The following is a 17,149-nucleotide window of genomic DNA, read 5'->3' as shown; positions in this document are numbered from 1 at the left end:
ACCCACCAACATTTCCCATCCCCATTTGCACCCAGTCTCCTTCCCTGGGCTTCATTGCCCTCATCTCCTCTGGCTTCTTGGCCCAGTCTCTCTCTCCATTCAGTCCCAGTTCTCCACTGTAACGTGGCTCCTTATCAGAGCTGTCTCCTGTCCTTCTCATCTCCCCTCTCCCAACTGGTTCCCAGTCTCTTTGCTCTGCCATTCCCATTCTCCCCCCCCACCTGCCCCCACACACTCCAGTTCTGCTCCTATCGCTGTTCCCCCCACACCCTCTGTCTCCCTAACTCTCACCCCCATTTCTTTCCCCTGCCCCCAGACCTAGTCTCCTTTCCTATCCAGTCCCAGTTTCTTCCCTCTGCCAGCCTCCAATTCCAGTCTTCATCCCCTGGACTCCCTGTCCCAATATACTCCTCCAGTACTGCATCTCAGAGCCCTAGGTCTGGCCCTTCTCCCTTTGGTTTTTTAATTAGATGATTTCTTCCTCCACATTTCCTGGGTGCCAGCACTGGGATGGGTGGTCATTAAGAGCACAGGAGAGACAGGCTCCATCCTCTCAGTTCTAGTGCCTGGGTCCACACCAGCCCAGAGCAGCCATTATGGGAAAAAGTCCAGCTTCATCTCTGTAGCTCTGGGCTGGAGGAAGCATGCTCAGTCACTCTGTGGGCGTGGCATGTGAACATTCCAATCACATACAGGAGCTGTGAGGGGATGGAGCATCTTCAGTGGCTCTGTGCAGATGTCTGTGGAGTCTGGTCATCGTTAGGAGCTGTGAGAGACTAGAGCATGCTCAGTGAGGACGGAATCTTCAGAGGTTTTATCATTTTAAACTCTAGCAAGTCTCTTCTGAGCATGCATGAACTGTGATTTTTTTCAGAGGTTTATGACTTGGCCAAATGTAGGTGGGTTTTCATGATGATAGTAAGAGGCACATACCTGACATAAAGGTCTCACCCCTTGCCAGAGTTCAAATCCCTGCTCCAAAGTATGTGGGCACTAGAACTTTCCAATAAGAACTGGGACATTTTTCACATTAAAAAACAATGTATTTTTCCCTTGCCTCATTCTCAGAAACAGCTGAACCATTTTGGCTAAAATTTTCAAAATTAAAATAAAAAGAAACCTGAGGCAGACATGGAAAATTTCATCCTGAATGGCTAAAGTTTGACAAAGTTATAAGCAACTGAAAATAGGGTCTTATAATGGGAAATGTTGAGTAACCTTAATAAAAGGTAGCGTTAACAATCTGCCTGTAATGCCTACGGTTTAGGAGATACTGCATGGTGTAGTAAATAGAATTTTGGTTTGTGAGTCAGGAGATTTGAGTTATTTTCCCTGTTCACTAAATGTCCTGCTGCATGCATGTCAGATTTCTCTGCCTCGATTTCTATACCTGTAAAATGGGAATAATTTTTCAATTAGTGACCTAGGGGTGCTCCACTGTCGGTGTGCTTGTGTCCCTGCACTGCTGATCAGTGAACTTTGGCAGCAGTGTTTTAGGCCCGCACATGCACTGTTTCTCCTCGTGCCCTGCCACGTGGGCTAACCCTCCTCAGTTCCTTCTCAACTGCCCCTGGCTAGAGATGGGACTATTAGCAGTCTGTTTCTGATGGTTAATTTCTTTAGCATTTCTAGTTGTTTGCTAGTGTCCTTAATCTTAGCTGTAGTCTTTCTTTCATTTTTTCTACCCCCAATAAAAAAAATAATTTATTTTCCCCCATTTTTCATTGAGGGCCCCTTCCCCAATGGTCTAGTTCACCAATGGTCTAGTTCACCTGCAAAGAGGCCATCCCTGTGGCAGAATAAGTGGACACAAATTGGACATCAGGAATGGTAACATAAAAAAACCAGTGGAACATTTCAATCTTCCTGGACATTCTATAACAGATTTAAAAGTAGCCATACTTGAACCAAAAAAACTTCAGAAACAGACTTCAAAGAGGAACAGCAGAACTAAAATTCATTTGCAAATGTAACACCATTAATTTGGGCTTGAATAGGGACTGGGAGTGGCTGACTCATTACAAAAGCAGCTTTGCCTCTCCTGGAATTGACACCTCCTCATCTATTATTGGGAGTGGATTACATCCACCCTGATTGAATTGGCCCCGTTAACACTGGTTCTCCACTTGTGAGGTAACTCCCTTCTCTTCATGTGTCAGTATAATAATGCCTGCATCTGTAACTTTCACTCCATGCATCTGAAGAAGTGGGTTTTTTACCCACAAAAGCTTATGCCTGAATAAATCTGTTAGTCTTTAAGGTGCCACCAGACTCTTTGTTGTTTCTATGGCAGACAAGCAGTCTCGCTGCATACGCTGTCTCAGGGAAGACCACATCCCACAAAAGTGTGGTCTCTGCCAATAACTCAGACCCAAGTCTCACAGGGACAAGGAGTTGAGACAGAAGATCATCTTCAGGGAGGCATCCATCCAACCCTCCATAAACCCTCACCGAGAGTCACCTGGCCCTCAACATCCAAGGATGGGTCAAAGAAATCAGCCACAGACCCCTCTTGTAAAGCCATTCAAAAAGAGAGCGGTGAGTCACTAGAATGAGCCCTGAGCTAGCCACGAAAGATCTCCAGCATGCTCAGTATTGTCAGTACCGTTGGCACTGAGACAGATCCAGCTTACAAAGATCTGGAGTGGCAGGTACTGTTGTCAGGCCTAAGGACCTAATGGCCCCTGGCACTGAGTCAACAGAACTAACTGACAAAGATAGGAGCGAATGGCACTCCAGTAAGAAGATGCTGCCGGTACATGGTGTACCTTTGGCACCATCATTGATCTATATGGGTAAGATCCATGACACTCTCTGTACCACCAACAACACTGGCTCTGTTGGCTCTGCCAGCATTTCGGCACTCAAGAGTCTTCCGGGTATCTAGCATACCGGACTCTCTTCTTCTTGGCACTGGGACCTTGGCACAGCGTCTCCCCGTAGTGTGAGAGTCTTCTCCAGGACCCTGCCATGTACCACCACTTTTGAGTGAGGAGTCAGTGAGCCACAGGAGACCATTTCCCGCTACTCCCATGCTCCCTATTGTGCCCACTGCCAAGAGGCTCCCCAAGCAGACCCTTGGTATACCCAGAGTATACAGCCCCAGTGGCTGTACTGGGATCCCTGGGCTGCATATTGCCCCCACACTTCTCAAGCTCCCAGCCTTGCTTGTGACAGCCCTGCCCCTCCCCCCCCCGAGACAGTCTCCCTCGGCTACAGCGTCTAGAACGTCAGAACTCCCAGAGGAGATTGCTGAGAGCAGAAAGGCAGAATTAAGGAAGACTTGACTCCAAGAACCAACGTATCCTCCTCCTCCTCCTAGTTGAAGCTTTCATGCCCCTGCCACTGTGCTTAGCTGATGATTTCTGGCTTTTCCAGTACATAGGGAAAAGGATGGGAGAAGTCAAGGACACCCATTGCAAACTCCTTGATATATTACACTCTTCCTTGGCCTCTAAAATAGCCTTCCCCATCAAGGAGGCTCGGCAGGACTTTGCAAAAACCATATGGCAGACTCCAGCATCAGTGACACCTACTTGTAAGCAGGCTGATTAAAAAAAAATATTACATGCCAGTTAGGGGGATGGAATTTCTTTTCTCTCCCCTTCCCCCCAACTCAATAGTCGTGGATGCAGTAAACTCCCGGGGCTGTCAGCACCAAATGAGATCCACCCCATATGATAGGGATTGGAAGCGTTTGGACCTCTTCAGGAGGAATGCCTGTTCCTCAGTCACACTACATTTTCGAATTGCTAATTGTCAAGCCTCAACAATGAAGCTATTCGAAACTTGACAACTTTATTGATCAGTTTCCAGAGTCACAGCACAACCAGTTCAAAGCTATCATTGAGGAAGGACAACTGGTAACTCAAACAGTCCTACAGTCTGCCCTCAGTGCAGCCAACACTGCCTCCCAGTCCAGCTCCACAGCAGTGGTTATGCGATGTGTGTCATGGTTACACCTTTCCAGCTTCCCTAAAGAGGGGCAATCGACTGTTTGAAGACTTTCCCTTTGAAGGCACCTAGCTCTTTGAAGAGAAAATGGACACCTCTCTCCATACCTTGAAAGATTCCAGGGCCAATCTCCACTCATTAGGAATTTACACGCCAGGGCAAAAGATAAAATTTAGTCCGCAGTCCCAGCACAGATCACACACCTGTCGATACCCAACCCAGCGCTTTTACAAACATTGGAGGAAGAAATCTAGGTTCCCCAAGCATAAACCATCAGGCCCACAGCCTTCCACATTGCACTATCCACCTCCAAACACCAATTTGACATGTTGGTCAACAGGCCGCTCCTCTCAACTGCTACATCTGATCAACCTGTTCTATCCATTTGGCTACCATCTTGCTATGTTCTGCAGCACATGGGATTGCATAACATCAGTGGGTCTTGAAATTATTCACAATGGGTTTTCCATTCATTTTATCTTCCTTCCCTCTTCACAACAACTTTCCCTATCCCTCTTCGTGGACCCTTCTCATGAGAGTTAATACGACAAGAAATAGATCATCTCCTCCAGCTAGGAGCCATAGCCAACAGCTGTGATGTAAAGTCTGTTGTTATCGCTATTTCCTAATACCCAAGAGGAAAGAAGGTTGGAGACCTGTACTCAACCCTGAGTGCTCAACAAATTTGTGAAAGCTCAGAAATTCAAGATAGTCACACTGGCAGTGATCATTTCAGCATGGAATGGGGAGACTGGTTTTCAGCCCTCAACCTTCAGGATGCCTATTTTCATACCTCAATCCTATCATCCCTCAAACGGTCTGTCTGATTTACCCTAGGACAAGACCACTACCAGTACAGAGTACTCCCTTTTGGGCTTTCGTTGGCCCAGGGAATGTTTTCCAAGGTTCTCTCTGTAGCAGCCACTCACCTCTGCTCCCAGGGGATCATGATCTACCCCATCTGAATGATTGTATCCTCAGAGTCCGCTCCTTTGCAGAGGCCTTGTTTATGGCACTGGGCCTACAGATGAATACCAAGAAATCAATCCTCACTCTAGTGTAGTGCCTGGAATTCATAGAGGCTGACCTTGACTCATTATAAGCTAGAGCACTCCTGCCTCAACACGGTTCCTCTCTTGGTCACAGTCATAGAAACTGAACAAAACAGTCCTCAAATATCAGCCAGACATTGCGTCTAACTCTTTTGGTGTATGCCTGTGGGTACAGTGGTAGTGCCACATGCCAGGCTTCACATGCGATGTCTCCAGGTGTGGTTCAGCTTGGTGTATAGATGTGGTTCAGCTTGGTGTGTAGACTAAACAAAGACAGACTAGACAAACCTCTGTCACTGCCTGCCAAAGTCAATATATCCCTGGATTGGTGGAAGGACCCAGCAAAGGGATTCGTTTTGTGAAAATTTCCCTGTTGTTGCTTCTCACCACTGACACATCCCTTATAGGATGGGACACACATCTAAATGGCCTTACAACACAAAGCAAGTGGTCATCTGTGGAGATATCTTTGTCCATCAAACTCCTCAAGATCAGGGCATTCAGGAACGCCTGCACCCATTTCCTCCCACTGCTCACACACCAAAGTCCTAACAGACAACATAACATGCATGTATTACATAAATTGACAAAGAGGAGCCAGGTCACCCTCCCTCTGCTCAAAAGCATCTCCCACGACATTACACTATCAGCAGATTCCCTTCTGGGCACACAAAACTCTATAGCAGACATCCTAAGTTGCAAGTTCCCTCACAACCATGAATGGAAATAAACTTTATGACGTATTCAGATGCAGCAGGACACTGACCACAGTTCTGGTCGCTATTCACTTGAACAAGAAGTGTCCCCTTTTTGCTCCAGAGCAGGGAGAGGACAACAGTCCCTACGTGATGCTCTCCGTCTTCCCTGGTACAGGGACCTTCTTTATGCCTTTCCTCTATTCCCAGTACTGTCAAAAGTCCTGTGGAAAATAAGAAGAGATGGACCATACGTCGTATTGATTGATCCCACTTGGCTGAGACAGACTTGGTAACCTTACCTGTCACAACTGGAAACGTGCCCACCAATCTTTCTCCAATCCACTCCAAACTTCCTCTCGCAGAACAAAAGACACACTGCATCCCAACTTGGGCATTCTTCATCTCAAGGCTTGGCTCCTTCATGGTTCCAATGCTTGGAGAACTCCTCCTCAAAGGTGATACAAGAGGTATTTCTGCACAACAGAAAGTCCTCAACATGCCGTACTTACCTGCAGAAGTGGTTCAGGTTTCAGATTTGGTGCAATTCCCAACAAATCTCCCTGACGTCCACAACCCTTCCAAAGATATTAGGTTATGTACTGACTCTAAAAAAGAAAAAAAAAATCGGGGCTATCTTTTCCACCACCAAGTAGAAAGGTACATAATGCTATCACACCCAACCTCTAAACGATTCCTCCAGGATATAGTAAACCTTTCTCCACAATGCCAACATCCCACACCTACATGGGACTTAAACCTGGTGTTGAAAGGCCTAACTAGACCGCCCTTTGAACCCAGGGCCACCTTTTCGCTTATATACCTGTCAAAGAAAAGGTAGTAATCACCTCAGCTAGGACTATAAGAGGAATAGCGGCTCTGATGGCACATCACCCTCCATAGTATTCTTTCAGGACAAGGTTACACTCAGACCGCACCAAAAATTCATCCCTAAGGTAACCGCCCTGTTCCATATAAACAAAGTGATTCACCTTCTGACTTTTTACCCCAAGCCTCACCATGACAGCAGGGAGACTATATTACACACACTGTCCTTTTATCTGGATAGGACAAAGTCTTTCAGGAAGTCACCAAAGCTGTTCCTCTCTATTGTGAAAGATCCAAGGGCTCAGCAATATCTCTAAGGCTACGTCCAGACTACCCGCCGTATCGGCGGGTTAAAATCGATTGCTCGGGGATCGATATATCGTGTCTAATTTAGACGCGATATATCTATCCCCGAGCGCGCTTATATCGATTCTGGAACTCCATCAACCCCAACGGAGTTCCAGAATCGACAGGGAGAGCAGTGAACATCGATCCCGCGCGGTGTGGACGGGTGAGTAATCCGATCTTAGATATTCGACTTCAGCTACGTTATTCACGTAGCTGAAGTTGCGTATCTAAGATCAATTTCCCCCCCCCGTAGTGTGGACCAGCTCTAAGTGGGTCTTGGGCTGCATTAGACAATGTTATCAGATTCATAACATGACCCCTCCAAATACTATTTGTATGCACTCCACAAGGTCGTTCTCATCCGTTGCCTTTTCAAGAATGTCCCTATCTCAGAAATCTGTAGAGCACTGATGCTGGGCGTCAGTCCATATCTTCGGGCATCAGTCCATATCTTCGCAGAACATCATGCGATTACTGGGGACCTGCTTTCGATGCCATCTTCGGCTCCACAGTATTATCATCTGTAACTGACCCAACTCTGAAGCCCCAGCCCTCCAGTAGGGACACTACTTGGAAGTCACCTAAAGTGGAGCACCCATAGGGACAGTAGTCGTAGAAGAAGTTACTCACTTTGTGCAATAACGATGACTCTTAGAATCATAGAATATCAGGGTTGGAAGGGACCTCAGGAGGTCATCTAGTCCAACCCCCTGCTCAAAGCAGGACCAGTTCCCAACTAAATCATCCCAGCTGGGGCTTTGTCAAGCCTGACCTTAAAAACCTGTAAGGAAGGAGATTCCACCCACCTCCCTAGGTAACCCATTCCAGTGGTTCACCACTCTCTGAATGAAAAGTTTTTCCTAATATCCAACCTAGACCTCCCCTCACTGCAACTTGAGACCATTACTCCTTGTTCTATCATCAGGTACCACTGAGAACAGTCTAGATCCATCTCTTTGGAACCCCCTTTCAGGTAGTTGAAAGCAGCTATCAAATCCCCCCCCTCCATTCTTCTCTTCTGCCGACTAAACAATCCCAGTTCCCTCAGCCTCTCCTCATAAGTCATGTGCTCCAGCCCCCTAAGCATTTTTGTTGCCCTCCGCTGGACTCTTTCCAATTTTTCCACATCCTTCTTGTAGTGTGGGGCCCAGAACTGGACACATTACTCCAGATGAGGCCTCACCAATGTCGAATAGAGGGGAACGATCACATCCTTCAATCTTCTGGCAATGTCCCTACTCTTTGAGATGTGGAGCACCCATGGGGGACACAACTCACCCGCCTCCCCTCTACTTTGGAGTTCTTGCTAATGAGACTGCGGTAGAGAAGGAACTGAGGGGGGGTTAGTCTAGTGGCGGGGCACGAGGAGAGACAGCCTCGTGGTGGGGCGTAATGGACACTGCTACCAAAGTTCTCTGATCAGCAGTATAAGGACGCAAGCACACGTACAGTGGAGCCACCCATAGGGAGACTCATCTTGAAAAACCATTGTTACAGTGCTAGGTGAGTAAATTTTTCTTATGATTCCCTTCCTTTCTAAAGTACTTTGAGACTATGGTGGTGAGGTTTGGTTGGGGGAGAACGGAGGAGGGTTAATTTTTCCCTTTTTTTAGTTTTAATATATTTACATGTATATTGAAGGATGTCTGTTTTTGTTTTCTTGCAGGACAAACTGTGTGAATATTCTAGTAACAACTACTCAGCTTATTCCAGCTCTGGCAAAAGTCTTGTTGTATGGATTAGGGGTTGTATTTCCAATAGAAAATATTTATAGTGCAACTAAATAGGTGAGGTTTTTTTACAACATGGTGAAATATTTGAAGCTATAGTTTTAAATTAAAACCATATGTATATGTTTATTCATATCACTGTAACATCTAGGGACTAATGATAAATAACATACCTTACAGTAAAACACCATTCAGACTGACAGGTTCAGAGTAGCAGCCATGTTCGTCTGTATCCGCAAAAAGAACAGGAGTACTTGTGGCACCTTAGAGACTAACAAATTTATGTGAGCATAAGCTTTCATGGGCTACAGCCCACTTCATTGGATGCTTGCAGTGGAAAATACAGTAGGAAGTAGATATATATACACAGAGAACATGAAATAATGGGTGTTACCATACCCACTCTAACGAGAGTGATCAGTAAAGTGAGCTATACCAGCAGGAGAGAAAAAAACTTTTTGTAATGGTAATCAAAATGGTCCATTTGCAGCAGTGACAAGAAGGTGTGAGGAACAGTTGAGGGGCGGGGAATAAACATGGGGAAATAGTTTTACTTTGTGTAATGACCCATCCACTCCCAGTCTTTATTCAAGCATAATTTAATGGTGTCCATTTCGCAAATTAATTCTCTGACAGTCTGCTCTCACACCTATACTGAGCACAGAATTGATGCAGGAGAGATTCTGCTCTGTAATCTCTCAGTGAGGGTAATATTACATTGCAAGTGCTTGGGAATATCTTGGATGGGTGCTTAATGAATGTGGTTTCATTATGTTCTCTCACCAGCTGTCATGTCCATGTCATCTTTAATAGTTTAAATTTCTTTTTCAGGAAAAGAAAGTTGTTTTGAGCGAATAATTCAAAGATTTGGAAGAAAAGTAGTGTATGTTGTTATAGGTGATGGCGTGGAAGAAGAACAAGGAGCAAAAAAGGTAGTAATCCTTTTTCAGTGCAGTTTTATTTCAAATGTTTGAAAGTAAAGATGTGCGTTTTCTCACACCTGGGGTTGTATGCATTGCGGGTTGATTCTGATCACAGATCTATAATCATGCAGCATTATAAAATTTGAACATTTTGACTGCTGGGCTAGTAATACACTTTGCTTAAAATTCTAGTTGGGTCTTGGATTTTGCTCTCCTCCAAAAGATGCATTAGGATAGCTATGTGTGTCTAATATATTTGTATGAAAATGTTAAGTATGGATTCTGGTTTGACTAAAACTGATAATTCCACTTTTCTAAATGGCATCCCCCAATGCCATGAAATATAATAAACTTAAGCACAGCTATTACAGATTGTGTTGTTCATATACATTGCATTGTTTTGTGAATTTTACACCTTGAAAGAGTATTTGAGAAATGGAACACATACATTAATGTTGACAGCCTGTACATAAATTGGGAGCCTGCATTTTCAGCCAAATATTGGTTATTTCTTACTATTCTAATCCCTGTTGCTTTAGCTTTGGCAGAAGATGCAGTTGACTCTCTGATTACATGTTTTTTTCCTTCCTCCATTAGGAAGGGGAAATATCACTGTCTCGTTTCTTGCAGTGTGGAATGTGCATCTCAAAAACTAATACTTTACGTTTTACTGCTAGGAGTTACTACTGAATATGTCAATCTAACAGAATGCAGGGGGAGAGGGCCTGGCCTGAGATCTTTGACTGAAACCATAGAACTTTATCCTAGCAAGTACAAAGAGAAGAAAAAATGGGAGCAAAGAGGCTTATCTTGCCTCATTTTCTCGTAAATTGCCTTTGCATACGCTCTCTCTTTCCCAACTTAAGATGAAATTCCCAGTGGCGATACTATATCTTTCTAGTAGCCATTTTTCAAAGCTTTCTGAATGGAGAGATGAAACTAATTACGCCACATGGCAATTTTACAAGATGTGACACTGAATAGTTTTGCAATATGAAATACCAAATTACATCCCTCTGAAACTTTCTGTGTAGTTTCCCATCTTGTTACATCACTTTGCGAACTTGTCAGTTTCATGTGTCCCTTTGGCACACTAAAGTGAACAAATTCCTCCTTTCTCCCTTCAGAAATGCCTTTAATCTCTGCAGAGAAGTGTTCTGCTGTAAATGATTACATTTTAACAGCTACATTTAAGATCAGGAAAAGCTGTTGTCTTTGTTCCTTTCCATTGCTCAGTGAAATAGTATTCCATGTAACAGTGACAAAAGTACTTCTTTCAGTAACACCTAATTCAGTAGTTTTTAACACCGTGCAGGAAGGCCTAACTGAGAAAGCCTTTCCGTTTGTTAAATGAACCAGTAGTAGAGAAAGCTCTGTCAGAGCATTTGTTCCATGTGTTCTTTGTTGCTGGAAGGAATGTTCAGATTTGGAGAATGTAGGAACTTGAGCATCTACATTCTGTGCTCCAGAGTGAGATTCTCACTCCAAATTATAATCTCTCTGCCAGATTGCCTGCTGCTCTGGGAAGTGGGTAAACTTCACCCGGTCCAATGTACACTCCCTGGTGCATGGCACAGCTAAGATGGCTGCCCTGTTGTGAGGACAGAGCTAAGGTGCCACCTGTTCTGCCCGCCTGTGTAAATTGGGAACACAGTGGGTCCACAAAGTCTATCCATGTTGTGGGTAACCAGGTCAAGTAGATGAGGTGGGTGCCTTGCACTCCATTATGCCCCAGAGCCACTGTGCTAGCTAGACCACAATTTGACCGAAAATTATTAGACACATGAGTGATAAACGCAGTGAAAAACTGTTCAGCTCTGAAAAATTATGTAAATCAGCATACTTTAGCAATACTAGAAGCACTAAACATTTAAGTACATATTTGTATTCAGATATGCGTAAATAAGGGGAGATAAAACTCTATTATATTATAAAAACACTTAACCTTCCACACAGAGAAGCGCCAACAAAATGATAGAAGGTTTATAATGATATAAATAAAAACTTGACAAAAGTGGTGCAACTCTGAAGACACCTGTTAGAGTACCCTGCTCCTCCACTTAACTTTTTATCGCATTCCATCCTACCTTCCCACCAATAATCTGTGTGCTTGTGAGTTTCTCAGGGCAGGGACTGTCTTTTTATTATCCCATTGTCCGTCAAGTAGCATTCCAGGCCTTGGTCCTTGAGTGAAGGCCCCTACATAGTACAGTTCAATAATAAATATAAACTTTCTATAGACCAGGGTTCTTTTTCTTTTCCTTGTTTGTAAAGCATTTAGCACTCCAGTAGGGCTCTTTAGTGAACAATATTGTTTTATTCACGGAGACCTCTTTAATTTATTAAAGTAGCCAACCTATGTACTTCACAGATTTTTATTTTCTGTTCTAGTACTGAACTTGATGAACTTCCAAATTAGTAAGTGAGAAAATGAGCAAGGCCGGCTCCAGCATTTTTGCTGCCCCAAGCGGCAAAAAAAAACAAACAAACCCCGCGATCGGTGGCAGCTCTACTGCTTCATTCTTTGGCGGCAATTTGGCAGCAAGTCCTTCCCTCCGAGAGGGACCGAGGGACTTGCTGCCAAAGAACCAGAGGTGCTGCCCCTCTCCTTTGACTGCCCCAAGCACCTGCCTGCTGTGCTGGTGCCTGGAGCTGGCCCTGAAAATGAGAGTCTGTATTAAAAACCACTCCACTAGCAAACAGACCTGTTGCTTCATCATAGAAGGGTGGTAAAATGTTCCTACAAGCATAAGTGCCAGAACTAGGGGTGTTGCTGCTCCCCCTGGCTTGAAGTGGTTTCTGTCATATACCGGATTTACAGTTTGGTTCAATGGCTCTAAGCACCCCAACTATACAAATTGTTCCAGCACCCTGCCCACGAGTCCTTATTTACTGAAATGCTAGTTCAGTACAGGTGATGAATGTTAAACATTTATCTAAATAAATTCTTGTAATTATTATAAAGCTGAGTCAGTAAATACATTAAATTAAGTTTATACTGTGTACAGTTTTTTAAAAAGAGTTCACAATCCACATTTTTTCACTTTTGATTGATGAAAATAAGTGTGATACACTAAGGACCCTGCACCCTCTTATATTTCACTTAGCACTGGATAAGTCATGGTATTGTCAGCTTTCCCTAAACCATTATTTCCTGAAAACTCATTTTTATAAGACAGTTGAAATACTCAGGCCGCCTTCTTCAAGTGATTGCTCATGTGTATTCCACAGTAGGTGTGCGTGCTCACCACGTGCTCTGGTGTCGGAAGTTTTTCCCTTGGCAGTATCCGTACTGGGGGAGCACTGCAGCGACCCCTGGAGTGGTGCCTGTATATTGCACCACGGGCTCCCCCCCACCCTCAGTTCCTTCTTGCCACCAATGAAGGTGGTCAGAACTTTGTGCTCCAGCTCTGCTGCAGCCTTTTCTTCTTGTTAGTGGTACCATTTGTGGATCATTTCTTCAGTTGTTAGAGTGGGCTCAGGACATGCCCCATGCCCCAGAATTCAAGTCGTGCGACTCCTATCACCACTCTGTGCCTAGGAGTGACCCGCACACCAAGTGTGTCCGCTGCCTGGGTGAGACATCAGCTACCATTGTAAGATCTGCAGGTCGTTCAAGCCAAGGACTAAGAAGGAGAGAGACATTAGACTTCAAGCTCTTCTGATGGATTCGGTGCTGGCCCCAACGCCGGCACGTCAATCGGACTTGGCGCCAGCCGCCGCTTCGTCAGTATGTGGTGAGGCCCCTTCAACCAGTCGGCGCTGCTCTCCTTCCAAAAAGCAAGGGAAGGGCCTTGCCGCACAGCGGCGCCGTGACAAGGAAAAGGGGGAGTCTGGTTCCATGTTGGGCAGCCCTCAGTCCCCCCCAGGCTCAAGGCCTCCGACTCACATGGAACGGAGCAGCCCAGCACTTTCAGCCTGTGCATCCCCACCAGTACACATGCCATTGACGCCGGAGGTGATGCAGGCTGTGAAGGACATTATGAGCCTGCCAGTCCCAAGCACGCAGTCGGGCACAGGCCCCAGGTCTCGTGGCAAGCCTCCATTGGGTGCCCACCAGATCTCTCCAACCAGTCGCAGTTCCCACTCCAAGACTTGCTCCCCGTACCACTTGGCGCGCAGTGTCCGCTTGTCTTGCAGCTCCCGCCCATCCTCGATGCCAGCCAGACCATCCGGGTCGTCATCGGGATGGGAGTCACGAGGGCCCTTGACGCCTCCTGTCAGCGAGTGTAGGCACCGGGAATACTCCTCTGCGCAGCGTGGGTACTGCAGCCGCTCTTGACAGGATAGACGCCGTTGTTCTCCTTTCAGCTCCCGATCAGTTAGACATTGCACTCGAGACTCCCCACATGGTGCCTTGGCACCAGGTCACCAGACCTCGCATCGCCGTCATGGGTACCAAAATAGCTCTTCGGGCGAGTACCGTTCCTCGATGTCGAGATCCAGGTCTCAAGGGAGACGGTGTCAGCAGCACTGTTCCTACCACTCCCGGGGCACCAAGCATTCATCAGCGACCTCGGCCTTGGTACCCGCCACCCATTCTTGGTTCGCACTGTTCAGCTGGGACAGATAGTGCCATCGGTCTCACAGCCGGGTCAGTAGCAAGGGGCCAATGGCAGGGACAGTGGTGCCAATGGGACCGTGGCCTCCGATGCCAGCCTGGACAGGGGCTCATTCGGTCGCTGGAGCGTCTCGGGCTCTGTCAGCCTCCTCTGGCCGCCTACAGGATAAGTAGGGGGTGACAAGTTGGCGGACCCACACCTGGACTCTGATCTGGGGCTCGACGCCCCGGTACCAAAAGAAGTTCTCGGCTCTGTGTGGGCCCCTCTCCCCAGCACTGGACGACACCATAACGGTGCCTCCGCCATTAGTCCCCCAGGAGGACTTCAAGGCACACCAAGAACTGCAAAGCATTTGGCATCCAGCCTCTAGCTGCCAGCCGAGGAGATGGAGGGTCCATCCGATTCCCTCTTCAACATCCTGTCTCCCTCGGCACAAGGCTGTGTAGTCCTACCACTGCACCAGAGTATTGCCAACATCTCCAACACCCTGTGACGAACCCCTGCCTCCTTGGCCCCTATTTCCAAGGGCGGAGGTGAAATACTTTGTGCCGGCCTGGGACCACGAATACCTCTATTCCCACTTAGCACCCAACTCGCTCATGGTGGAATCAGTAAACCACAGGGAGCGAGAGGGCCAGCCTGTGCCCACCCTCAAAAATAAGGATGCCAGACAGCTGGACTCCTTTGGGAGAAAGATTTATTCCTCTGCAAGTTTCCAACTTAGGGTAGCCAACCACCAGGCCTTACTGAGCAAATATGACTTTAATCTTTGGGAGTCTCTGCCTAAGTTCGAGCCCCTCCTCCCGGATTGGGATAGGAAGGACTTCAAGGTGCTGCTGGAAGAGGGGGCAGCAGTGGCTAAAGCACCCCTGCAAGCGGCGTTGGATGCAGCTGATGCTGCAGCCCGCTCGATGGCTTCCATGATTCCATGCACAAGGCATCATGGCTCCTGTTGGGACTGTCGACAGAGGCCCAATCCCTGATGCAGGACCTCCTGTTCGATGGGAGGGCACTCTTTGCGGACCAGACGGACATCAGGCTGCATGGGATGAAAGATTCCTATATTATGTTGCTGACCTTGGGCCTCTGTGTCCCTCTGACTAAGAACAAGGTCAAATCGCTTCCAGCAGCTCAACCTGCGAGGAGCAGATACGAACCCCCGTATAAAAGACCCAGAGACCAGAAATGCCAGTCTCAGTGGCAGTCCCGCTCTACCTCGCAGCCTGGCCCTCCAAGGGCAAGAGGCAGGGAAAGAGGTAGTTTTGACTATTTGCAGGGGGGCACCAGGCCTGTTGCCAGGGAGAGCCCCCATTTAATAAAGTTTGTGTTCTGCAACCGATTGTCTGCCTTCCACAGGACGTGGTCCCACATAACAACAGATCAGTGGGTCCTCAGTACCATTTCCAAGGGCTACATGTTGCAGTTCACCCACCCTCCATGGTGGCCCAGGGGACCCGGAGCTTGTCCGTCTTCTGAGGCAGGAGGTGGACCAGTTACAGCACCTGGGGGCGGTGGAAAGGGTACCCGTAGATTTCCAGGGCAAAGGGCTCTACTCCCAGTACTTCCTGATCCCAAAGGCCCAAGGCGACATCAGGCCCATCCTGGACCTGCGAGACCTAAACCCGTTTCTAGTCCGTTCCAAGTTCCGCATGCTGTCCCTGGCCTCTGTTATCCCCTCCCTGGACCCAGGGGACTGGAACATGGCCCTGGACCTTCAGTATGCATATTTTCACATCCATATATTCGAGGGGCACAGGTGCTTCCTCCGCTTTCTGTTGGGGATGGACCACTACTGGTTTGCGATCCTCCCATTTGGCCTATCCACGGCACCTAGGGTCTTTACAAAATGTATCGCTGTGGTAGCGGCCTATCTCAGGCGGGAGGGGTACAGATCTTTCCTTACCTGGACGAGGGAGTCCAGCTCCGGGGTAAAGACCCACGTGGAACTGCTCCTATCGACATACGCCAGTCTTAGCCTAGTGGTGAATGAGACCAAATCAATATTAATTCCCGTTCAGCGCATATAGTTCATTGGGGCCCTGCTGGACTCCTCGAGGGCCACAGCCTCTCTTCCCTTGGACAGGTTTGAGACCCTAAGGGATCTCATTGACTCAGTCACAGCTTTCCCGGTGACCACGGCAAGGGCGTGCCTTTGAATTCTGGGGCACATGGTGGCTTGTACTTAGGTGATCCACCACATCAGACTTTGAATGAGGCCCCTCCAGATCTGGCTAGTCTCCCAATTCTCTCAAGCTCAGGATGGCATAGACAAGTGCTCACGTTTCCATCCCTGATACTGGCTTCCCTTCAGTGGTGGTCTTGCCAAAGCAATATGCTGCAAGGAGTTTCCTTTCGGGATGCAAGTCCGTCAATCGACCTGCTGTTCGACGCTTCGGACGTCGGCTGGGGAGCCCACACAGAGAAGGTGCAGACCCAGGGAACGTGGTCAACGCCAGACCTGTCCGTTCACATAAATGTCAAGGAGCTCAGGGGAGTGCGGTTGGCGTGCGTGTCTTTCTACACGCACCTCCGCGGCAGGGTGGTCCGGGTGCTCATGGACAACACCTCCACCATGTACTACATCAACAGGCAAGATGGAACTCACTCCCTAGCCCTCTGCCAGGAAGCTATGGGAGTTCTGTATAACCCAAGATATCTCCCTGAGGATGGCCCACCTCCCGGGCATCCGCAATGTGCAAGCAGACCACCTCAGCAGGGTCTTTTCCCCCCAGTACGAGTGGTCACTCCACTCAGAGGTCACTCACCGGCTCTTCCGAGTGTGGGGAGTTCCCCATATCGACCTGTTCATAACCCGCCAGAACTGGCATTGCCCCGGTTCTGCTCCAGGAGAGGGGTGGGGAAAGGTGCGATCTCTGATGCATTCTTCCTATGGTGGTCGGGCCAGCTCCTCTACACCTTCCCCCCATTCCCCCTGATGGCCAAGGTCCTTCAGAGGGTGAAGGCAGACAAGGCGAGAGTCATTCTCATGGCCCTAGCGTGGGCCCATCAACACTGGTACGGGCCCTTCCTACGCCTCTTGGAGGTCCCCCCGAGGGC

The 17,149-nt window shown here is 47.6% G+C and overlaps 1 protein-coding gene across 1 annotated transcript in view; it reads left to right on the top strand.

Moving 5' to 3' along the window:
* The window catches only part of EYA1 (EYA transcriptional coactivator and phosphatase 1), a 136,516-nt gene that overhangs the window by 102,069 nt on the left and 17,298 nt on the right, over positions 1-17,149 (top strand). Inside the window, 3 exon segments of the mRNA XM_030553263.1 lie at positions 8,544-8,664; position 9,314; positions 9,439-9,539. Of these exon segments, the coding sequence (XP_030409123.1) occupies positions 8,544-8,664; position 9,314; positions 9,439-9,539 (223 nt within the window).

Source organism: Gopherus evgoodei, chromosome 2 (assembly GCF_007399415.2).
Source record: "Gopherus evgoodei ecotype Sinaloan lineage chromosome 2, rGopEvg1_v1.p, whole genome shotgun sequence".
Lineage (NCBI taxonomy): Eukaryota > Metazoa > Chordata > Testudines > Testudinidae > Gopherus > Gopherus evgoodei.
Note: the sequence above shows the minus strand (reverse complement) of the source record. Positions and strands in the feature narration are given on the sequence as shown.